The sequence below is a fragment of the Rana temporaria genome, chromosome 7, assembly GCF_905171775.1.
Source record: "Rana temporaria chromosome 7, aRanTem1.1, whole genome shotgun sequence".
NCBI classification, from domain to species: domain Eukaryota; kingdom Metazoa; phylum Chordata; class Amphibia; order Anura; family Ranidae; genus Rana; species Rana temporaria.
This window is the reverse complement of record NC_053495.1, coordinates 57,637,378-57,662,464: the sequence shown is the minus strand read 5'-3', so window position 1 is coordinate 57,662,464 and position 25,087 is coordinate 57,637,378. Positions and strand designations below refer to the sequence as shown.

The 25,087-nt window shown below is 42.5% G+C and overlaps 1 protein-coding gene across 2 annotated transcripts in view; it reads right to left on the bottom strand.

The window, feature by feature from the left end:
- The window catches only part of GLT8D1 (glycosyltransferase 8 domain containing 1), a 43,018-nt gene that overhangs the window by 11,835 nt on the left and 6,096 nt on the right, over positions 1-25,087 (bottom strand). Inside the window, exons 2-7 of one of the 2 annotated variants that reach the window (XM_040359424.1) lie at positions 24,265-24,312; positions 23,087-23,185; positions 19,666-19,882; positions 15,469-15,574; positions 15,273-15,357; positions 11,766-11,878 (exon numbers count right to left, since the gene is read on the bottom strand). In XM_040359424.1, coding sequence (XP_040215358.1) covers positions 11,766-11,878; positions 15,273-15,357; positions 15,469-15,574; positions 19,666-19,882; positions 23,087-23,185; positions 24,265-24,280 — 636 coding nt within the window. In that variant the 5' untranslated portion in view covers positions 24,281-24,312. Of the gene's footprint in view, positions 1-11,765; positions 11,879-15,272; positions 15,358-15,468; positions 15,575-19,665; positions 19,883-20,981; positions 21,031-23,086; positions 23,186-24,264; positions 24,313-25,087 lie in introns of those variants that run through there. The other variant, XM_040359425.1, reaches the window with a different exon arrangement.

Here is a 25,087-nt window from a genome sequence, read left to right as displayed (position 1 = left end):
ATGTTGTACCCAAACAAAATTTGCGTCCTTTTTTTCCCACAAATAGAGCTTTCTTTTGATGGTATTTGATTGCCTCTGCGATTTTTAATGTTTGCGATATAAACGGAAAAAGAGCGAAAATTTTGAGAAAAAATGATATTTTCTACTTTTTGTTATAAGAAAAATCGAACAAACTCAATTTTAGTCATACATTTTGGCCAAAATGTATTCAGCCACATGTCTTTAGTAAAAAAAATGCCAATAAGCGTATATTTATTGGTTTGCGCAAAAGTTATAGCATCTACAAACTAGGGTACATTTTCTGGAATTTACACAGCTTTTATTTTATGACTGCCTATCTCAATTCTTGAGGTGCTAAAATAGCAGGGAAGTACAAAACCCCCCCAAATGACCCCATTTTGGAAAGTAGACACCCCAAGGAACCTGCTGAAAGGCATGTTGAGTCCATTGAATATTTTTTTTTGTTGTAACAAGTGATTGAATAATGACAAAAAAAAAAAAAAAAAAGAAATTACAAAAAGTTGTCACTAAATGATATATTGCTCACACATGCCATAGTTATATGTGGAATTGCACCCCAAAATACATTCTCCTGCTTCTCCTGAGTACGGGGATACCACATGTGTGAGACTTTTTGGGAGCCCAACCACGTACGGGGCCCCGAAAATCAAGCACCGCCTTCAGGATTTCTAAGGGCGCAAATTTTTGATTTCACTTCTCACTACCTAAGACAGTTTTGAAGGCCATAAAATGCCCAAATAGCACAAAATCCCCCCAAATGACCCCATTTTGGAAAGTAGACACCCCAAGGAATCTGCTGAGGGGCATATTGAGCCCACTGAATATTTTTTTTTTTTGTACCAAGTGATTGAATAATGACAAAAAAAAAAAAAGAAAAAAGAAATTACAAAAAGTTGTAACTAAATGATATATTGCTCATACATGCCATGGTTATATGTGGAATTGCACCCCAAAATACATTCTGCTGCTTCTCCTGAGTACGGGGATACCACATGTGTGGGACTTTTTGCGAGTCTAGCCGCGTACGGGACCCCGAAAACCAAGCATCGCCTTCAGGATTTCTAAGGGCGCAAATTTTTTATTTCACTCCTCACTACCTATCACAGTTTTGAAGGCCATAAAATGCCCAAATAGCACAAACCCCCCCCAAATGACCCCATTTTGGAAAGTAGACACCCCAGGCTATTTGCTGAGAGGCATGTTGAGTCCATGGAATATTTAATATTTTGCCACAAGTTGCGGGAATATGACAATTTTTTTTTTTTTTTTGCACAAAGTTGTCACTAAATGATATATTGCTCACACATGCCATGGGCATATGTGGAATTACACCCCAAAATACATTCTGCAGCTTCTCCTGAGTACGGGGATACCACATGTGTGGGACTTTTTGGGAGCCTAGCCGCGTACGGGACCCCGAAAACCAAGCACGGCCTTCAGGATTTCTAAGGGCATACATTTTTGATTTCACTCCTCACTACCGATCACTACCTATCACAGTATTGAAGGCCATAAAAGGCCAAGATGGCACACAACCCCCCCAAATGACCCTATTTTGGAAAGTAGACACCCCAAGCTATTTTCTGAGAGGCATTTTGAGTTCATGGAATATTTTATATCTTGCCACCAGTTGCTGGAATATGACAAACTTTTTTTTTTTTTGCACAAAGTTGTCACTAAATGATATATTGCTCACACATGCCATGGTTATATGTGGAATTGCACCCCAAAATACATTCTGCTGCTTCTCCTGAGTACGGGGATACCACATGTGTGGGACTTTTCGGGAGCCTAGCCGCGTACGGGGCCCCGAAAACCAAGCACCGCCTTCAGGATTTCTAAGGGCGCAAATTTTTGATTTCACTCCTCGCTGCCTATCACAGTTTCGGAGGCCATGGAATTCCCAGATGGCACACAACCCCCCCAAATGACCCCATTTTGGAAAGTAGACACCCCAAGCTATTTGCTGAGAGGCATGGTGAGTATTTTACAGCGCTCATTTATTTTTGAAAATGAAGAAAGATATTGAAAAAAGAAAAAAAAAAAATATATATATATCTTTCTTCATTTTCAAAAATAAATGAGCGCTGTAAAATACTCACCATGCCTCTCAGCAAATAGCTTGGGGTGTCTACTTTCCAAAATGGGGTCATTTGGGGGGGTTTTGTGCCATCTGGGCATTCCATGGCCTCCGAAACTGTGATAGGTAGTGAGGAGTGAAATCAAAAATTTACACCCTTAGAAAGCCTGAAGGTGGTGATTGGTTTTTGGGGTCCCGTACGCGGCTAGGCTCCCAAAAAGTCTCACACATGTGGTATCCCCGTACTCAGGAGAAGCAGCAGAATGTATTTTGGGGTGCAATTCCACATATGCCCATGGCATGTTTGAGCAATATATCATTTAGTGACAACTTTGTGCAAAAAAAATAAAATAAAATAATAATAATTCTCTTTCCTACAACTTGTGTCAAAATATAAAATATTCCATGGACTCGAGATGCCTCTCAGCAAATAGCTTGGGGTGTCTACTTTCCAAAATGGGGTCATTTGGGGGGGTTTCGAATTGTCCTGGCATTTTATGAACAACATTTAGAAGCTTATGTCACACATTACCCACTCTTCTAACCACTTGAAGAAAAAGCCCTTTCTGACACTGTTTGTTTACATAAAAACATATTATTTTTTTGCAAGAAAGTTAAGTTGAACCCCCAAACATTATATATTATTTTAAAGCAAAGGCCCTACAGATTAAAATGGTGGGTGTTGCATTTTTTTTTACGTCGCAGTATTTGCGCAGCGATTTTTCAAATGCATTTTTTTGGGCAAAAATACATATTTTTTTATTTTAATGCACTAAAACACACTATATTGCCCAAATGTTTGATGAAATAAAAAAAGATGATCTTAGGCCGAGTACATAGATACCAAACACGACATGCTTTAAAATTGCGCACAAATGCGCAGTGGCGACAAACTACATACATTTTTAAAAGCCTTTAAAAGCCTCTACGGGTTACCACATTAGATTTACAGAGGAGGTCTACTGCTAAAATTACTGCCCTCGATCTGACCTTCGCGGTGATACCTCACATGCATGGTACAATTGCTGTTTACATATGACGCCAAACCGACGCTTGCGTTCGCCTTTGCGCAAGAGCAGGGGGGGACAGGGGTGCTTTTTTTTTTTTTTTTATTATTATTTAATTTGCTTTTTTGTTTTCAATCTAAGTTTTATTAAGTTTTAGTAGTATCCAAGTATACCTATATTATTACTATAGTCATAACATCCAAACGTACAGATATGTAGTACATATTATCTTGACAGGCATATCTAACAAACATACATACATAAAAGAAAAAAGAAGGAGGAGAGAAAGAGGGAGAGGAGAAACAAAAAAAAAAATAAAATAAATAAATAAATAAATAAAGAAAAGAGGGATATAATCCACTAATAATAGTCCCCCCAGCATGGCTACTCGTCTAAATGGTTCCCTTTAACCCAGTTTAAGAATTCATCGGACTTTCGAAATTCAGACCATGTAGTCCATGTGTGGAAAAACTGCTCTTCCCTTTTAATTTTATTTTAAACTGTTCCTTACTTTTTTTTATTATTTTTATAATTTTTATTGCCATCTTAGGGCATGTAAATATCCCCTATGATAGCAATAGTTAGTGACAGGTACTCTTTTTTGAAAAAATTGGGGTCTATTAGACCCTAGATCTTTCCTCTGCCCTTAAAGCATCTGACCACACCAAGATCGGTGTGATAAAATGTTTTCCCACTTTCCCAATGGCGCAGTTTATATCCGGGGAGGGGACATACCCTCCCACTGCTTGTAAAAGCAGTTTAGAGGCTAATTAGCCGCTAGGACTGCTTTTACATGAAAGCCGACCGCTGGCTGAAAAGAATGATACCAAGATGATACCTAAACCCGCAGGCATCATTCTGGTATAACCATTCAAAGTCCAGCAACATACCATACGTTGATGGTTCTTGTTGGACATGTATTGTAATCTTTTTTTTTTTTCATGCAGCCTGTTGGCTGAACGAAAAAAAGATTGATCGGTGGGTATGCCCACCATTAGAATACCTCCCTTCATCCACCCACTTCTAATGATGGGCATACACGCACCATTTATATATGCCGAAGCATGGGGGCATCCTCCCGCAAAAAAGTTATGCCGCTCACACACGTATGTACGCCGCATAAAAAGTTATGGCGCATACACACGGTCGGACTTTTCCACGGGCAAGCTTCCGACGAAATTTCGACCGTATGTACGCGGCATTAGGAGCAAAATCGCTCCTCCGCCCCTAATGCCCCCATGCTTCGGCATATATGCTCTTTTTTTAACTGTGGTGGTGAAATCACCTCCCACAGTGTTGGAGTCGCGGCTTTATGTATCGTGGGAGCAAACGCTGTTGCTGTCACGCTAAATAAATCCGTGCTGCAACTGAATGGCGTACCTGCTAAGCAAATGATGGTTAACATTATAACAAAGTAACATTACATTTTAACATTAAGATCTTACCATACCATACCTGCAAAGCAAATACCAAAAAAATAAATACAGTAAAAAATAAAAAAATTTTTAACGCAACCTGTGCCTAAAAAATATACATGCCGAAGCATGGGGGCATCCTCCCGCATAAAAAGTTATGCCGCATACACACGGTCGAACTTTTCCATGGGCAAGCCTCCGTCGGAATTTCGACCGTATGTACGCGGCATTAGGAGCAAAATCGCTCCTCCGCCCCTGCTGCCCCCATGCTTCGGCATATATGCTTTTTTTTCAACCGTGGTGGTGAAATCACCTCCTACAGCGTTGGAGTCACAGCTTTATAAATCGTGGGAGCAAACGCTGTTGCTGTCACGCTAAATAAATCCGCGATGCAACTGAATGGCGTACCTGCTAAACAAATGATGGTTAACAATAAAACAAACATTACAGTATAACATACCATACCTGCAAAGCAAATACAATAAAACATTGTAAAAATAGAGAGAATAGATATAGAACAATAGTGAGTGGACAGTAGAGAGTGAACATAAGAGAACAATAAAGAGAGGAGAAAAATACAACCACAACTATTTTTGGATTTTTTATTTTATATTTTTTTTGTGTTTTTGTGTGAGTTTTTTTAATTTTTTTTCCACTTTTTTTCACTTTTATAAAAACTGTAAGAAAACTGTAAACTGAACCTTGCAGATTATGGTCTCTCAAAATGTGATGGCCATCACATATTCCGAGACCCTGTGTTGGTGTGCCTAGGACTGTGTGGTGCTGTACCCTACACTAAAACTCAATTAGTGTGTGGTAGCGTTTGAAACATACACCAATGCAGAGACCAGGTTGGTCAGGACAGTCGGGACAATAAAAGCGGGTGTCACGCCTAAATCCGAGTTTGCTGCAGACACGACATCTTTTTTGGCGGGTTTTTTGGGTAGGGGTACCAGGGAGGACAAAAGGAAAATGCCTCTCATACAGCCGGCTCACTGCATTTGCGTTGGGAAGGTGGGGCACAGCACCATCTGGAAACAGAAGGGCTTCGACGATCTCTTCCTGGAATTTTAGGAAGGATCCAGTCCGTCCTGAAGCTCTGTATAGCACATGAGCGTTCAGCAAAGCCAATTGAAACAAATACACTGACACTTTTTTGTACCAGCGTTTGGACCTCCGGGCAATTAGGTACGGCGCCAACAACTGGTCATTGAGGTCCACCCCTCCCATGTTAAGGTTGTACTCGTGGATACAGAGGGGTTTCTCCACAACACCAGCCGCCGTAGGAATTTGGACTGCCGTGTCTGCGTGAAGCGTGGACAGAACGAAAACATTCCGTGAATCCCTCCACTTCACTGCTAACAAATTATTACACTGTAAGCAGGCTCTCTCCCCCCGACTAAGACGGGATTCTACAAGCCGTTGGGGGATGCCCCGGCGATTAGGTCGCACGGTGCCACATGCGCCAATTCCATAATCAAAAAGGTGACTAAAAAGTGGCACGCTTGTGTAATAATTGTCCACGTACAAGTGGTACCCCTTTCCGAATAAGGGTGACACCAATTCCCACACTATCTTACCAGCGCTCCCTATGTAATCAGGGCAATTCTCCGGCTCTACGTGACTGTCTTTTCCCTCGTAAACCATAAAGCTAGATGTATAGCCTGTTGCCCTGTCACAGAGCTTATACAACTTGACCCCGTATCTGGCACGCTTGCTGGGAAGGAATTGTTTGAATGACAAGCGGCCAGAAAACTTAACCAGGGACTCATCAACGCAGACAACTTGATGGGGATTATACAAGGCTGCAAACCGTTCGTTGAAGTGGTTTACGAGGGGCCGAATTTTGTAGAGCCGATCGAATTCAGGGTCTCCCCGAGGACGACAGAGTTCATTGTCACTAAAATGCATGAACCGCAAGATCTGCTCGTATCGTGTCCTGGCCATGGAGGCAGAGAAAATGGGCATATGGTGAACTGGGTGCGTGGACCAATACATCCGCAGCTCACTCTTTTTAGTAATGCCCATGATGAGGGAAAGGCCCAGAAAGATCTTAAATTCGGAAACCGTAATTGGCTTCCAATCTCTGGCAAGGGACAGCTGGGGATTAGCGGCGAAGAATTGACCAGCGTACAAATTGCTTTGGTCCACAATAGATCTATAGAGATCTTCGGTGAAAAACAGCGAATAAAAATCCAGTGACGTAAAATCAACTGTATTCACCTGAATGGGGGAAGTACGGGTGCTGCAGAAGTGGTGGGTACCCAATCAGGATTGGCGAATGCAGCAGGAAGGGCACTATGGGGACGGGCCTGTCTTTGTCGTCTTCTTCTTGGTGGCAGCGGGACACTACTCGTGCTTGCCACCTCTCCAGCTTGAACTGCACTTATGGGACTCGCCACGTCACCAAGTGTTACTGCAGTGCTGGATATATGACCAGGATGTACTAGGCCGCTGGTGCTTGCCAGTTCACCAGAAGGAATAGCGGCGCTAGTACTTCTCTCCTCCATACGAGAGCCCTGCGGTTCTTGCACCTCAGCGACAGCAGAAGATCGGGGTCTGGTACGCCTGACCCTAGCAGGGACCACTCCGTCGTCAGAGCTATCTGTCAGGGAGCCACTGTCGTCTACAGGATCGTATTCTGAGCAAGAATTTGACAGATGCGTGACCTCCTCATCACTATCTGTCAGGCTCATAAACAAGTAGGCCTCTTCATCACTGTACCATCGATTTGCCATTTTGGGCTCTAAATTTAGGGGTACAGTGGTGAGATTCACAGGCAAAAAAGCACCTGACCTGTTAGTGACCGAGTCAAGCGCTACCAAAAAAACTGTTAGCGATCGCAGAGATCAGGCCTGACTCTGCGAACGCTGCAGTTATGTGTTTTTGTGTTTTGTGTCAGTGATCGATCGATCGATACTGCACTTTGGTGGGCTGGACTGGGCGAAGGGGCTAAATGTAGGTGCTAGCAGGTATCTGGGCTGATCCCGCTAACCATGCGTTTTTGGGAACCCTAAACTGCAGGGAACGCTAGTATAGATCTGATCAGATCAAGTATCGATCCGATCAGATACTATACCACTAAAGGGAGGCGTATGGTGCGTGCGTGGGTGTTAGCGCTATTGGCCGCTGCCTGGGGCGACGCAGACCCTATCTGGCGCTAAAACCAAACTTTGATCACCCGCCGGGCGATCAGGGGGTTAAAACTTTATAGCAAAAAATATGGCGGGTGCCTTGATGCTATAAAAAATTAACTAGCTAAACTGCGTCACCCGTGACACTTATACTGTGATCACTGGTGACAGGGGGTAATGAAGGGGTTAAACCTTTATTGGGGGGGGGGATTAGGGGGGGTCCCTAGACTTTTTAGGGCCTAAGACTGATTACCCTAACACTTATTTTTGTCACTAATGACACAAGTACAGCGATCAAAAAAAAATCTGATTGCTGTACTGGGTGACACAGTGACAGGCAGTGAATGGGTTAATTTGGGGGGTGATCGGGGGGTGAATTGTGTGCCTACGTGACCTGGTGTCAGTGTAGTGTTGTGCAACTCACGGTTAGATGCTCTCTCCCTCTCGGTCTGGAACGGAAAGACCGACACGAGGGAGAGAGCAGTACTTCCCCTGCCAATGTTTACAAAACATTGCCAGGGGAAGACAACCATTGGTTAGAGCGATCACCAGGTCCAGGCCAGATTTTATTGGCCTGGACCTGGTGGTTGATCAGTTCTGCATCGAATCTGATCATCGGGAACGGCGGGGGGGGCGCGCGCCCAATTTCCGTTCACGCGTCGGACGTCATATTACGTGATCTCGCCCAGGAGAGCCACCTTGTGGACGTATTTCGACGGTGCGCGGTCGGCAAGTGGTTAACTGACCCTGCCTTACACTTTACCTACCAGCCTTGACCCCTGTTTTAATGTGTGCCGATTTAAGATTTTGCCTTTCATAGCTTAAAATGGAAACAGAAATGTAACCAACAGCAAAATACACGATTGAGTTGTGTTTTTACATGCAGAGAGAACAAAAAAAAAAAAAAAAAAAATGTGTGTAAACCTAAATGAAAAAGAAAGAAAAAATACCTAGATTAAGGTTGGATCTAGGTCAGTGCAAGGGTTAGTGTTTGGGTCAAGTAAGGGTCAAGGCAGTGTTCTAGACCAACGTCCCTCTTGACCCATTATGCTGCCTGCTTGGAGTTCTGGAGAGGCAATACCAGAGGAGCTGACTCGAGTGGCATTTGCCAGGGCGCTGTTCCATGCAAGGAAAACCATCCTTTTGAACTGGAAATCAGATGTACCCCCCACGGTCAAAACATGGATACAACATATGGGTAGAACGCTCATAATGTAGAAATATATTTATCAGCAAAGGGGAAACGCCGGTAATTTTTACAGGCTTTGGCTTGCCACACCTGGTTTAAGCCCCTTGGAACTTGTACGGATGAAGCTGTTGAGGGGTGTATAGACATTGTGGTGGGGGAGGTTTGGTCGGCCATTTGTCTAAATGCTTGAAAAATCAAGAGGCTTGTGAAGGGTGGAGTAGGGTAGGGCCAATAGGATATAGTCAGAGTCCTATATGCAAGAAGGGGTTAAGAGCGTAATGTTAGATTTACTTATTGACCGTTATACTCAAGGATGGTTGTTGCATCGTCATTACACCTAAATATAGTGTACTGTATCTCATGTTTTCATACTTTGTATGTTTTGTGAGCAATAAAAACCTTTTTTCTTTCAAAAAAAGTAAGGGTCAAAGTCAGGGACAAAAGGGTGAGTCTATTTTGGGCAAGATTTTTTCTCGAATTTTTCAAATTAGTGTCAGTGTGTTTTAGGTAGGAAGGGACTGTGCTGTACTGTAAATATACAGCTAAATTAAAAATTATTGGCCAGTTTTCCATTGATAATAATAAAATTATAAAAAAAAAAAAAAAAAATCAAATCATATCCATTACCATTTACTGCCAAATGAAAGCCTAATTTGTCCTAAAAATGCAGTGCAATCCCCAAAGTAGTTGTGATGATGTATGGTTTTACTAAACCATGTCAAAGTTGCAAAAATATGCTTAGGCATTAAGATTTGTTTTACCCTCGGACGTGAAGGGGTTAATATATACTTCTAAATCTCACCCACCTGCAAACGTTTAATGCACAATGCCCTACTACAAAAATTCAAATCACACCCGGCACGCCACTGCTAAACGTCCGGCCTGTCAGTGCCTGTGATCAATTCACATGCACCCGACCATGGACATTTTCGCCCTTCTCTTCATTGGACAGCGGTTGGTATCACAGGGCGGGATGGGAGCAGGAACTACTGAAGTTAACTTTTTACATTAAACAGCAGGTGATTGGTTGCCGGGCGATCCTAGCAACCAATCACCAGCCTGTTAAAGAGGAGTTCCACCCAAATTTGGAACTTCCTCTTAACCCACTCCTCTCCCCCTTACATGCCACATTTGGCATGTAATTTTTTTTGGGGGGGAGTGGGGGCTTCAGCACGAGTGGGACTTCCTGTCCCACTTCCTCCTTCCTGTAGGCGACTAAGCTTAATCGCCTTCAGGAAGGGGCTGCTGTAGGCGATCACCTAGGACACGTCACAGGTCCTAGGCGATCTCCTGGCCAATTACACGGCGCGGCGCCGGGCCGCGCCGCTCGCGCAGTGCCGCTCGCGCATGCGCAGTGGGTGCCCGGCCGTGAAGCCGAAAGCTGTCACGGCCGGGTGCCCACACTGAAAATGAAGACGCCGGCCGGGGAGGGGGGGAGAGGAGCGGAGCCCCGGCCGGCGCGTCGCTGGAGCAGGTAAGTGCCTGTTTATTAAAAGCCAGCAGCTCCACTTTTTGTTGCTGCTGACTTTTAATAAACATACAAATGGCTGGAACTCCCCTTTAATGTGAAAAGTTTACTTCAGCAGATCCTGCCCCCATCCAGCCCTGTGATACGGGACGATCTCTGCTCTGATGTACACCTGTGTAAGGTAGGAGAGTTACCTACACAGTGTGTGTTTGGGGTGGAGGGCAGAGGACACTATAAAGGTACAGAGGACGCTACAGTGAGGGGGGGGGGAGAAAGAGGACACTGCTTTGGGGGGCACAGGAATCTACTATGCTGGAAGGGGGAAGAGGACACTATGGGAGTGATGTGAAAGAGGACACTGCAATGGGAGGGAACCCTATTAGGGACAAGGTTTTTCCATATTATTTTATGGTACATGCAAACAAAATGTTCCACGCCTTTCCCATTCTGTTGCAATGCTATTAGTTTACTGCCAAGAAATCTGACTTGGCATGAGGAAGAATTTGTCCACATATTAAATAGTAGGTGGAAAATTACTACCTGCAACCTGTTAAACTGGTCATGGATTCTTAATGGCTTATTCACACATACTGCTGAGGGACAGTAAAAATAGACAGTTAGGATGGGGGGGTTGTAAAGCTGTAACTTAAAGTGTTACTAAACCCATAACAGTAAAATTAGCTTGTTCTACTCAATGTGGAACCTAAGAGGTTAATCCTGCTCATTGTATAAAAAGGCTGTTTGATCCCCTTCTTCCACAGTCCCCAATCCATTTCCTGGTAGTACAGAGCCTTGAGAGCACTCTGCACATGCTAAGTTTGATGTGTATTGCTAGAGAGTTTTTTTCTAGGAGGGTGCATGTGATCGGTACAGGGCCAATCAGCACTGTCCAGACAGAGGGACAGGAGTCCTGCAGCCTTATAGGACAGTCAGAAGAGAATGAAAACTGCTCCTTCAAGAGTTAACAGTGCTCAGCTGGACACCAATAGTTACAAGACTGCTGACAAGAAAATATATTTAGCAGTTTATATTCACTAAAATATTTGCATTTCCATGTTCTGTGTACGGTGGGAGACCAGATATAGTGAATGCAGGGTCCCGAGGTTAGTAACACTTTAACACAGCAGCTGGAGGGGATTGGAAACATGCTGTGGCGTGCAATGCTCCGCAGCTGTGACAAAATGACCCCGTCAGGTTCAGTGCTTGTACAAGTTAATGGGCCCACGCTGCAATTTCCCTGCAACTATGATACATACAATTAAGGCATTGAGGACACGACATAACACCTCGCAACCACCTCTCAACCAAGGACTGCTGCCAGTGTATATGGGCCCATAGAACAATAGAATAAGGTTGCACATTATTTACATTTGTTTTTAACCATTGCAGTGCTCAAAAGACACAATCAAAAGCTGCATGCACCAGAGTCCCACACAAGGAAATAGAATTACCTGATTACCAGCGCCTCTAACAAGATATTTTGATGTAACAGAATCACAATCCTCTGAAAATGCAGCTGCATGTCCAAGTTTAATTGGGGTCTTGTAAAGTTCTAGAATATCACCTGTCCGTGTAAAATGTTCATAATTAGTCCATTATGCCTAGTGATAAATGATTTAACAAAACTAGAAAAAAGACCGACTAACACAGGAGAAATTTAGGACAAACAAACCCATTCACACACAGCCGCTTTCCACCTGCATCATGACAATACACCACATGTGGAGATTCATAAACAGTTGGTTGCATTGAAATAACACTGAAATGTTTTGTTCCTTGTGCCATTGGCAGGCCACTTCATGCCACCCCTTATGTGTTCTCATTTCTCCCTGTACATAGGAAGAATACCATATTAGGAGGACTATTTTATATGGGAGTAATGCCGGACACATACTGTATGTTACCATCTGATTGTATAATCACCTTCACATTTACAAATAACTATGTAGTATGATGGCTAGGGTTGCCACCTCATCTCTTTAAACCCGAACACATATGAATTACACAGGCTCTGAGGCTAATTTAATGCAGATAAGGCACCAAGTGGGGTTAATTATCACCTCGATCAAGTACACAGAACCTGTGTAATTAATATGTGTTCAGTTTTAAAGGGATGAGGTGGCAACCCTAGTGATGGCGTGAAACTAATGGGAGTGATTTCATGATAATCAATCAGCTGCAGCACCTGCACGGCTCTAACGAGCAAAGCTGCTGGGCCTGCATTCCATTAGATGAGATTTGCCATTGGGAGTATCTCACCAAAAATGACTTTTTCTTGCAGTGGATGCCCAAAAATCATCTTGTATCTCAGACTTGTGGGAAAATCAGTGAGCCAATCACACAAGCAGGAAATTATGTTTCTGGGGTGGCGTTCTGTACACATCCTGTGTACAGAACAACTCCACGTTGCTATATTGCATCGCATTTTCGGAAAATGACAGAGCTGCAGATGGAAAAGGGGAGGTAACTTTTAATAACATTTAATTACAACCGGACTTGACCTGACACGAAAGTGGAGTTACCCTTTAAATATATGTTGGGAAAATTAAAACCTGGGTATTCATATTTCAAACTGTACAATCTCCTTTGAATTTACAAAAAAATAATTATCACCTACCATCATTCCGCGACAACTCAATTTTTATGCCATGGTAGCTGAAAGATTCACTCGGTAATAAATGACTTACAAAACCAAATTTCTAGATCTTGAGTGTTACCCTACTCATTATTGTGAATACTGTTCAAACCCTCAGGCTGTAGGCCAACTTACTGGAACCATCTCTGTGGACCTCTGCACTTTCTTCTCTATTTTCCTACTATTCTATCCTATCCTATCCATCTTTTTTGTGTCTTTTTTTGTCTTTTTACTTTTCTTATTTTTATAATTAATTTTATATAAACAGGATTCTTTCCTAAATGTACAGAATATAACTGAGTACTAAGATTTGTAGGTAAAGTTGATCCAGGGTAAATCCGATTGCCTCTCGGGGGATCAGGAAGGAATTTTTTCCCCTGCTGTAGCAAATTGGATCATGCTCTGCTGGGGTTTTTTGCCTTCCTCTGGATCAACTGTGGGTATGGAGTTGGGTGTATAGGATTTTACTGTGTTTTTTATTTTGTTTTTTTATTTTTTGTGGTTGAACTGGATAGACTTGTGTCTTTTTTCAACCTGACTAACTATGTAACTATATGTAATAAAGTATTACTTTGCATACTAAGCCCCGATTCACATCTAGGCGTTTTAACGCCTGTAGTGCTACGCCGCTGCCGCCAGAGGGATGAAAACACATGTCCCTCTATGGAGATGGTTCACATCTCCACGCCGAATGCCAGACGCCTGCCACTTGAAAAAAGGTCCCGGTCCGTTTTTTCAGGCGGCTTTTGGCGTTCGGCTAGGAGATGGGAAGCATCTCCATAGAGGGGGTCAATCTGGGGCACATCTAGGCGGACAATACCGGCGTTTTGTCGCCGCAAATCGCGGTACAAAACGCCGCTATTTGTACCGCGATTTGCGGCGACAAAACGCCGCGAATTTGTCTGCCTAGGTGTGGATGGAGCCTTATACTGCAATATTCCAGGTCCAAGTAAAACAATCTATATGATAAGTAGTATTTCTCACTATAGACATGAATATCTTGATGTATTAACTTTTCTCTTTTCTGCTGTGATTATACAACTTACTTGTCTGTAAATATATAGTGGACCATGAAGTTTTTTTTTTCAAATCTGATGTAGTTGGATAACTTATTACAACATGTATAACACAAGATTTGTACTTGATTCTCATGTTCATTCAAAAAAATACTTTGACAAGGAATAAAAAAAAAAAAACAATGTCATGTTATGATTTACCTAAACAACCTATTCAATTTTTATCCATTCAACCAATCCTCTACACTACATAGGGGCAGATCCACAAAAGTATTATGCCGGCGTATCTCTTGATACGCCGCGTAATTTCAAATTTTGCGCGTCGTATCTTTGTTTTGTATCTTTAAAACAAGATACGACGGCATCTCGGCTAGATCCGACAGGCGTACGTCTTCTTCCCCCGCGGATCTAAGCTGCAATTTTTCGGCGGCCGCTAGGTGGCGTTTCCGTCGAATTTCGCGTCGAGTATGCAAATTAGCTAGTTACGGCGATCCACGAACGTACGTCCGGCGCATTTTTTTACGTCGTTTGCGTTCGGCTTTTTCCGGCGTATAGTTAAAGCTACTGTTATGAGGCGTACTCAATGTTAAGTATGGCCGTCGTTCCCGCGTAGAAATTTGAAATTTTTACGTCGTTTGCGTAAGTCGTTCGAATAGGGATTTGCGTAGAATGACGTCACCGTCAGAAGCATTGACTGGTTCCGGGTTAATTTCGAGCATGCGCACTGGGATACCCCCACGGACGGCGCATGCACAGTTGAAAAAAAACTTTGTTTATGTCGGGTCACGACGTATTTACATAAAACACGCCCCCATCACAGAGATTTGAATGACGTGCCATTTCGCCGCCAAAGATACACTACGCCGCTGTAACTTACGGCGCAAATTCTTTGAGGATTCGAAAAAAAAAAAAAGTTTTGGCGGCGTAGTGTATCTTAGATACGCTGCGACCGTCGTATTATTGCGCGCAGGTATGTGGATATGCCCCACAGTGCAATTTCAGCAGTGCAACGTAGTGCAAGGTTCTGCCTGATTAAAAACAAAAACAGTGGATATTAAGGAAGATAAGTATAAAACAGATTCTAGTGTATGGCCATCTTTAGTTCTCCATCGTGTTCTGCTGCCACTGCAAGAATCCTTGTGCGCAGCCGGCACTAATAAAAAGGTGTGACCATGTCATTAAACTCCTCCTTTTAAACATCTTGACAGGTAATAGTGCAGGGCATAGCAGCAGGTGAAAGCAACGAAGGGGCCAAAATGTATAAAAAATGTCATACTATAAAAATGTAGTAAAATGAGGTGGAATACCTTGTACAATGGTATCATCATCAAGATATATTATCTTCTCTACTCCAGGGAGCAAATCAGGGAGGTAATATCTAGCAAATGTTAGCTAAAAAAAAAACCAAAAACAGAAAGAAGACAAATAAAATGTATTACTAACTTTGCAAAGCATTTTTACCCTATAAGAAATGAATTACATAATATTACATAATATACTTACAGGTTTATCACTAGCCTCGGCTCGAACTTTCCCATCAAGCACCTTGGGATCGAATTCTAAAATGTTATATTTGACATTTTTAAGTTTAGGGTCACCAAGCCATGTCCTGTGAAAAATATTAAAACAAGCTTTAGAATCAAGAAAAGCATCAGTTCACTAAAAGCTGGTATTTTAATTCTGGGTTTATGCAAGTAGGATGACCCACTGGTATCTTTAATTTATACAAGTGGTGAGATTACTGTACTTGCATACTGAAATTCCCTTGTTACCTTCTCATCCAGAAGCCATGACTGATACACCAACAATGAATTATTCTGGATGTCTAGTTTGCTGTGAGAGATGATTTGCATATGGAGGACCCAAAATCAAAGTTTAGTTAAAAAAAAAAAAAAAAAAAATTATATATATATATATATATATATATATATATATATATATATATATATATATATAAGCACTAGAGAATGACGAGTATCCCATGTGCTGGGAGCTGCTCTGTTCCTTGAAATCTTCATTCCTCGGTCCCCTGGATACCCCTGAATCAGTGATCTTTGAGTGCTGCAGGGTTTAGTGCAAGCTGCTCTACCTGTCACGGGCACCCATCAAAAGTGATTACTATGCCTACTCTTTTCACCCCCCTTCCTGCTCCATTCATAGAAGCTGTACCATCTGCTCCTGCACTGACAATTGGTCTATGAACAGAGGATGCGTGGATAAATGAAAGGTCCTCCATTTACTTTTCATCGGGGGAACTGATAGCACAGCTTCTATGAACGGAGGTGGTGGTTTGCTTGCAGGACGTTAGAAAGGGTCCTGCGAGAAGCATCTTTGGGGTGGTTTGCAAGTGGTGTATACACCGCCCCTGCTGATTGGAATGTATGGGCAGCAATGCCGAAGCACCTGCAAAGGGAGTTAATAGTGCCCCACTCCCCCCCAAATAGCCACTGAAACTTTACCGCTACCGCCCCCGCCGCCCCAGTGTTAAAGGGCTTCATTGGCTCCAAGTGCTGTACAAACTGTATGTAGCTTCAGCTACCTAACAGTAAACAGTGCTGGCTTCCAGCTGTGAGACAGACTTCCCATCTCAGACCGGGGGGAAAAAAAAAAAAAACAGTCGTCGGTCTGAGCGCCACGAAGATTCATTGTCAGCTTTGTGTTCTGTGAATGAATACATAGTTTCCTCTGTTTGGCCGAGTCAGAGATCGTGAGGACATCAGCCTGCCTCTCCACCTCAGCCAATCAGAGGAAGCTTTGTATTAACTCACAGAATACAAAACTGCCTATGAATGGCTGAGTACTGCTCAGCCCAACCCGGTTTTGTTCCAGGTAGTAGACGGGAAGTCTGTCTCACAGCTGGAATTCAGCACTGTGTACTGTATGTAGCTACATACAGTTCACATAGCACTTAATTAAGGAAATAGTTCCTTAGGACTAGCTTGGCCCAAACAAACTATTTGAATTAACAGGAATCCTGGAGATCAGCTTTAAGCCAAACTTTCGGGTAGCATAAGGAATGGTAAGGTTATAATTTTTAGGCAGATCTGAGCAGGTAGAAAACATTTGCACAAAATGTTATTACATATTTAGAGCACGATTGTACAAATATAGTTTGATTATTGTCTGAACCTGAAATTATTTTTTAACCTTAAAAAATCAGTCTAATAGTACTCTAGACAAACAGAAATTAAAAACATTTACTGAAGTTTAATTCATAAAGTTGCAGAAAGCAGTTGGCTGGCTATAAAGAAAATCTTTTGACATTCGCTTCATGTCTGAACTGGCTGCTGCAGTGCTCAATACTATCTGTTCTAGCTGGCACACAGTCATAACATATTTATCAATGGCCCTTTTTGTATCAGCTTAGTTTTAAAGGCTGCCATTTTTGAGCAGCTGGCACAGGGAGTGATTTACTGGAGGTCCATTAGAATCTTATGGACCCTTTCCTACACTTTAGCATAATCACAAAATTCGCAATAATATGTTCACAAGAGTCCAGTGGCAACCCGTCCATAGGGGGTGCATGGGCGCCGGACACAGTAACCTATGGGAAGCGCCACGTCAATGCAATCACAAGATTGCAGACAAGGAGCTTCATTTGCAGGCTTTAAACCTGCTTTGCGGCGTAGTTAATTGCACCGGACAACATCCGGCCGGGCGCTATGTATCCTAGTTAGGACATCACTTCCGGTTTCCCCCTGTGTCAGAGATAACCGGAAGTGACATCAGCTATGACGGAGTGGAGTGTGGAGACAGGGAGCGGATCAATGATGGGGCGGATGGGCAAGGAGCTGACAGTGCTGCCAGTAAACAAGAGCCTGAAGGTGAGTGTGGGGATCGGAGGTTCTCTCTCTCTCTCCAGCTAGGAGAGATTTCATTCCTTATGTCTTTCTCTCACAGCGTGGCTCTGCTGTGCTCAGTCTCTGACTCCATTTGTTGTGTTCACCCCTCTCCCTCTAGATTCTTCTCCACTCGGTCTGCCTGTCATATCTCCCCTCTGTCTCTGCAAAGCTGCTCCGATGTTCCGATCTTCTCAGTCCCACTGATTGTACTGGGTTAGTCTCCCTGCAGTCCTTCACTCCTGTACTCCACCTCTTATCAGACCATTCTATCTCTTCTGCCGATACCAGCACTTCAACTGTTTAGCCTATATATTATCTGCTCTCTCCCCCAACACAAGCACAGCTACATTTCAATCGTTGCACAATTTACTCTACACTGTTCAGCAGATGCCTTTTATCTTGTGCCCTATATAATGTGCCCTGCTGACCTCCTGTACACTGCTCTGTTGAGACCTCCTGTCAATTTCGGTAAGGAATGAGCTTGAGAATTTTTTCTTTTAGAGCTTTTCCAGACCTGATATACTCCCTCTTAAAAGTGATCCACCAAGGTGGTATAACAGTGGTTCAGGAGGTAGTACTGCTCTCCTCTCCTAAATGTACCATCCACCACCACACACCCTGCACTCCTCTCCTAGAGAGAGAGAGAGAGACTTGTAAAGCGCAACACATGCAAACTGAATCGCCTCTGGGCGCTGTATCCATTTCATGGGTAAGGAACCCCTTGACCTCAGAAGAGATGGGTTTTAATCTTTCTCCTGAAGGCCAAGTGGTCCGACTCCAGTCGGATGGTGGTTGGTAGTGCATTCCACAGGCGAGGTCCCTGGACTGCAAATCTTCGATCTCCTTTGGACTTGTATCTGGCCTTGGGTATCTGGAGGAGGTTTTGATTGGTGGATCGCAGAATGCGATTGGGGTTATGGGCTTTTATTTTTTCGCATAGATATTGGGGGGCGTTGCCTTGAATACACTTATGTATTAGACAGAGTGCCTTGAAAGTGATTCTGTCTTTTACTGGCAACCAATGAAGGGATCTCAGTGAAGGTGAGATTGATTCCCATGGTTTTTTCCCAGTCACTAGTCGAGCGGCCGTATTTTGAACGACTTGCAGACGAGTGATTTGGTATTTGGGGAGTCCTAGATAGAGGGCATTTGCGTAGTCGAGTCCTACATGTACCAACCCCGCCATACACCCTGCAATCCTCTCCTACATGTACCACCCACCACCACACACCCTGCACTCCTCTTCTACATGTACCAACCACCGCCATTCATTACTGTTACCAATGAATATATGGGCATTTAAAGGAGCACCTATAATATGTAATGCATAATTTATACCAGAAGAATGAAAGGCGCTTATTGATTAGTTGCTATGAGCTCCAGTATTTTGCACATTGCTGTTTGTATTATGAAACCTCACTTGTTTCCTAACCAATTGGATTTAAATTTAAATTGTAATTACTTTAAATTAAATGTGAATTTTAAAATATTTAAAAATTCTTCTTTAATTTGAGTTCGATATGTTTTATAGTGACATTTTTATTTGCAGTCTTTGATTCTGTCACATATGATGTTAGATCATGGTATTGTAAAGCTGCTTAAAGCAATGTAGAAATTTCTTAATTTTTCATTACATTGATTTTTTATCTCGCTAAATACACCTGACACCATGGGTAGAAGCTAGTGGAATACAGGGGATGGAGTAGGTGGATTATATAAGTGGTAGGGCTTATGAGAAGTGGGAGGGGTCAAAAAGGAAGGCGGAGTCTGGCACCCCCCCCATCCTAAAACGTCACTAGCCGCCACTGCACAACACAATTTAATCGCTGGTCTCATGTCACTTGACAAAGTCGAATACCTTAAATGCTCCTTGGTATCATTCATTGTAACAATGTAGAATGCGACTGTTGACTTTGTATTACTGAAAACACTATTTATTGTAGCGATGACTCCTCCAAGTCTACTTTCTACAGCGGTGATGAACACAGGAATGTCCACGGCACTCCTTTCTTCAGATACACTTTCAGGAGCTTCTGGTAAGAAATCAATACGCTGAAATCCCACAGGACCAGAATCTATAAAACAGAATTCCATTCGGTATTTTGTAATCATGTTAGACCAAGGACAGTAACAAAGAATTTGTTAATATTAAATGTTAAGCATTCCAACGTCTTTAACCATAGGTATTACAAGCTTATAAAGTTCAGGCATTCAAGTACAACATGACAGCTAAACAATCCAATATTTTGCAATTACCACATCAGAAAACTTCTGTAAAACTTAGTGGAACAGCCTGTTGCCAAAAAAATAAAAAAATAAAAAATCCAGCCTTTATTATAGAGTTTACTGGCCAAGACTGTTTGCTGAGGTTTAAATGTATAATGAGCCTTCTACCGCGTTTCCCCGAAAATAAGACAGGGTCTTATATTAATTTTGGCTACAAAAAAAAAAAAAAAAAAAACACACTAGGGCTTATTTTCAGGGAATGTCTTATTTACGGTATGTACAAAAAAGTTGCTCCCCCTGTCAGCTCAGGAGTCAGCATTGTAAAATTCTGTAATCCCAAAAATAAACCTTCATCATAGACCTTGTAAAATCATGTAATCAGTTCTGTAAAAAGATTATATAATGTGCAATGTGTCTCCTTGTGTAACTATTGTGGAAAATACTGTATTTACAGCGCTGCTGGGTGCTCACGTGACCCGCCGTAGCGCTTCTTCCCCACTCCGAATACAGCAGAGGGAGGGGCCGAGATCCCCGTTGACGTCAGGCCTGCTCCAAGCACTGCAGAGGAAGGGGCTGATGACATCAGCCGGGAGGAAAGAAAATCTCTGGAGGGTCACGTGAGCGCCCAGCGGCCCTGTAAATAATGTATTTTCCACAATATAAAGTTACGGAGACACACTGCACATTATATAATCTTTTTACAGAATGGATTACATGATTTTACAAGGACTTTAACTAGGGCTTATTTTCAGGGCAGGGCTTATACTGCAGCCATCCCAGAAACTTATGCTAGGTCTTATTTTAGGGGTAGGGCTTATTTTCAGAGAAACGGGGTACCTGTCACCTTACTTTGATAGCAATCATTTGGTTATAAAGCTCAATTTTAGATTTTATTGACACCCTCTTCCAGCATTAAAAAAAAGGGGGAAGGGGCAAAGCAGTGCTCACCTTCCCCATGTTTCAGCTCCCTCCGAGTTCTCATCCATGCCCCAGCATCAGTTCCTCAGGGTTGAATGACACCCAGAGCAAAACAAGCATAAAACACACTAGGCGAGAATCATCAATCCTATCACAAGACAAAGCAATGCTAAACAGGAACAGTGAGATGCATCCTGCAATAGATTTATTACAAGGGAGTCATAAGCCGAGTCATAATTTGCTCCTCTACAGTCACACTTGTGACTGACTCAAACCTGACCCTGATCTCTTCCTAATTATATGTCTGTTTAGAGTGGAAATCTGTCTTTTCTTCAGTAATAAATCTGTTTCACTGTGGCACTTCCCAGTAATACAGATGCACAGGCCTAGAAATCTGTTACAGAAACGTTGCTGAAGAAGACGCAGCCTGGTTTGCGACTGTGTTGCCAATTTGCTTGATAAACGTGCCCCACTTTATTGTTCCGCGTTTGTGTTTAAATTAAAATATTTACAAAAAAAATATTGATCTGTATTAGGGCTCTTTCACACGTCCGTTCAGTTTTTCAGATCAGTTTTTTTTTCATCAGTTGATCCGTTTTTCCATCAGTTTTCCATCAGTTTTTCATCAGTTTTTGCATCAGTTTTTGCATCAGTTTTTTTTTTTTTTTTTTTGGGGGGCTTTTTACATGGAAAAACGGATGTTAGCGGAACAGATGATAAACGGATCATCCGTTAACGTCCGTTTTTCATCCGTTCCGTTTTTTAGACGGAAGAAAAATAGGGTTTTCTTCCGTCCAAAAAAACGGAACTGAACGCAGACGGATGCTAACGGACGTTAGCGGATGCTCATCCGCTAACGGACGCTAGCCCATAGGGAAGCAATGCGGTCCGTTAACGGACGTCCAAAAAACGGACGAACGGAACGGACGTGTGAAAGAGCCCTTAACGTCTGTTTTTTAGAATTATTATTATACAGGATTTGTGTATCGCCAAACATTAGCGCTTTACAAAAGAAAGGGAGACAGTACTGTTACAAAACAATAAAATACAAGAGGGCCCTGCTCATAAAAGCTTACAATCTAATAGAGTGGGGCAAATTGTACATAAGGCAATAACTGTGGGGGATGAGCTGATGGAAAAAGTAAAATTGTTAGTTAGAGGCCAGGACATGCAAGTATTCGAGCGATTAGAAGATAATAAAATTCCTCATGCAAGAGCTCAAGTAATTGACCCGAAGGTCTCAGTTTTGCGATTTTCACACTGAAGGACTGGTGAAAGAGGGAAGCTGTTATACTATACAAATGCTTGCAACATCATTTAATCTGCATCGTCTCCACCCCCCCCCCCAAAGAAACAGACGCCATGTTACACCATCATTACAGTGCCTCGAAAAAGTATTCATACCCTTTGGAATTTTTTACACATTTTGTCATGTTACAACTAAAAACGTAAATGTATTTTATTGAGATTTTATGTGAAAGACCAACACAAAGTGGCACATAATTGTGAAGTGGAAGGAAAATTATAAATGGTTTTTTAAAATGTTTTACAATTAAATATGTGAAAAGTGTTGCGTGCATTTGTATTCAGCCCCCCCCCCCCGAGTCAATACTTCGTAGAACCCCCTTTCGCTGCAAATACAGCTACAAGTCTTTTTGGGGATGTCTCTACCAGCTTTGCACATCTAGAGGGTGACATTTTTGCCCATTTTTTGCAAAATAGGGCTGAATTCAGGCAAAAATTCAGCCCTGAAATGGAGAACAGGGACGCACCGGACCCCTGCTGCATCCATCGGAGGTGTGACCCCCGCCTTAGGGCTCTTTCACACGGGCGGCCCGTTCAGGTCCGCTTGCCAGTTTTTTTGGCGGACCTGAACGGGCGCTCCGTGCTCCTCTGACATGGCCGCTGACATCCGACCCGCTCCGATCCGCCAAAGTGTGACGGAGGAAAAACCTACTTTTCCATCCGTCTGGCGGATCGGATGAACACGGACAGACGGTCCGTGTTCATCCGATCCCCCCATAGGGGAGAGCGGTGAAAAGAAGTTGGCCACACATACACATTGTTTGTTATTTTGTCTGTCTTTTGTATGGAAAGCATATATGCTGCTGTGGTTAAATGTGTTCACTAATCACCTGAACTTTGCCGCATGAGTATGTCGCTCAGACCCAGCAGATTGTGGTGTAAGATCAGTAGGAACACCACTGCCGCCAGCAAAATGATTACTATGTTCACTGAAAGAAAATAGAGATAAGCAGTTGTCAAAAACTGATCTGTACAAACTTCAGATTAGCAAAGGCACAAACATCTAAAAAGTCTCATAGATTTTACTAAGAAGCTCTACTATTGATTCATATCTAGTCTTTATATTTTAGACTTTATCCGGTATCACGGCCCAGGGTGCCAGAAAGCTCAGGTGCTGTGTCATCAGGTGCCTACCTCCAGTTTGGGGGTTCAGCATTGACTGTATATGTCTAGGAAAAAGTTCTATTGGTTTGGGGGGAATTTAATTTTAGTTTTGACTGTGGGTTTTTTTTTTTGCTGCTAATATTTTTCCTCTTTGTTTGCATCTGTTCAACGGTAACTGTGTTATAGCCGGTGGTTGTTTGCCACACCATGTGGCCTGCTGTTGTATATATGCTTTAAAACTGAATACAAAAATAATAGGAGAAGTGACATGCTGACGTCACCGCGTTTGAGCAAGTCCTGGAAGGATGGGCTGCTGTATCGAGCCGGCCGGCTTATTTATGTGTGTTTTTATACAGCATTTTATAAACCATTTAAAATGTTAAGAATTTTACACTATAGAAGATTTATCTTTTTTGGGGTCTATATGTGATCAGGTTCTCCCTTGAGTGGCGGGTTTTCTTCAGCTTGATCCCCCTGGATGAACGAAGGCCTTTGCTGGGTTTATAAGCCACAAGTGGGAAGGACCTTCCGTAATAGGAGGTCATAAGGAGCTGGTAAGTGGCCATTTTATGAGGAGAAGGCTTTTTACTCAAGATCACACACCATTCTGTTGATTGTCAGTGTACCGTGGGATTATTGGGTTATTTTATCACGTTGTGGACTCCTTTTTTTGCAGTATGTTTGCTTTGCTTTTTTTCTTTTTAATATCCAGCGCAACTTTATTTAATTTAATAAATAAACAATTCTTATGGTGGCCATACACAGGTAGTTGTGTAGTGGGATTAGAAAAAAAAAAAAAAAGCTTTAGAATAATTTTTTGTTGACTCAAACTAATTTTAAAGAAATACAAACACCTGAAAAGAACTCGGTAGTATAGTGCGGCAAATTTTAAATAGATGCTTACCTTTACGGCAACTCATTTTCAAAATAATTCTTTTTTGTGCACCTAAGTCTGCAAAACAGGAGAAAACAAAAAAAAAAAAGATCATTGTATCAATATAACAATTTTAACATTTGTATTCATTGAGTATGTGCTGCGAGGAGAGCACCTGAAAGTGATTTTATCTAAAAATCATGTAAAGCCTAGTAAACACGATTATCCTGTGGTGACTGAAGTGTGCCTTTGGCCGTGGATTCACTGGTAAGCAGCTTTGCTTGGTGTTTGCTGTACTCCTTATATCATATACCTGATTTCTGATGTTTAATATGAATGTAATCTTTAGCATTGTTGTGTAGAATTTCATATACTGTACTCGAGTATAAGCCGAGGCACATCATTTACCACAAAAAAATGGGAAAACGTATTGACTCGAGTATAAGCCTAGGGTGTCAATCTGCATGCCTCACTTTGTCTATCTGCATGCGTCACTGTGTCCATGCCTCACTGTGCCCACGCCTCACTGTGCCCATGACTAGACTTACGTTTAACATGGGAGTATATAGAAGGGGTGCCTGGCTTTGAAAAAAAATTGGTACTTCCCGGCCGTAGGTCCCCCAGACAGCAAACTTTACACACTTGTAGAGGAGAACTGGGGCTATATGTGTGCCAAGTTTCGGGTTCAGGGGACCTACGGCCGGCCGGTACCAGGTTCCCAAATTTACCGGAGAAATTACCATTTAACATGGGAGTCTATGGAAGGGGTGCCCGACTTTGAAAAAAAATAAAAAATAAATAAATAGGTGCTTCCCGGCCATAGGTCCCCAAGACAACAAACTTTGCACACTTG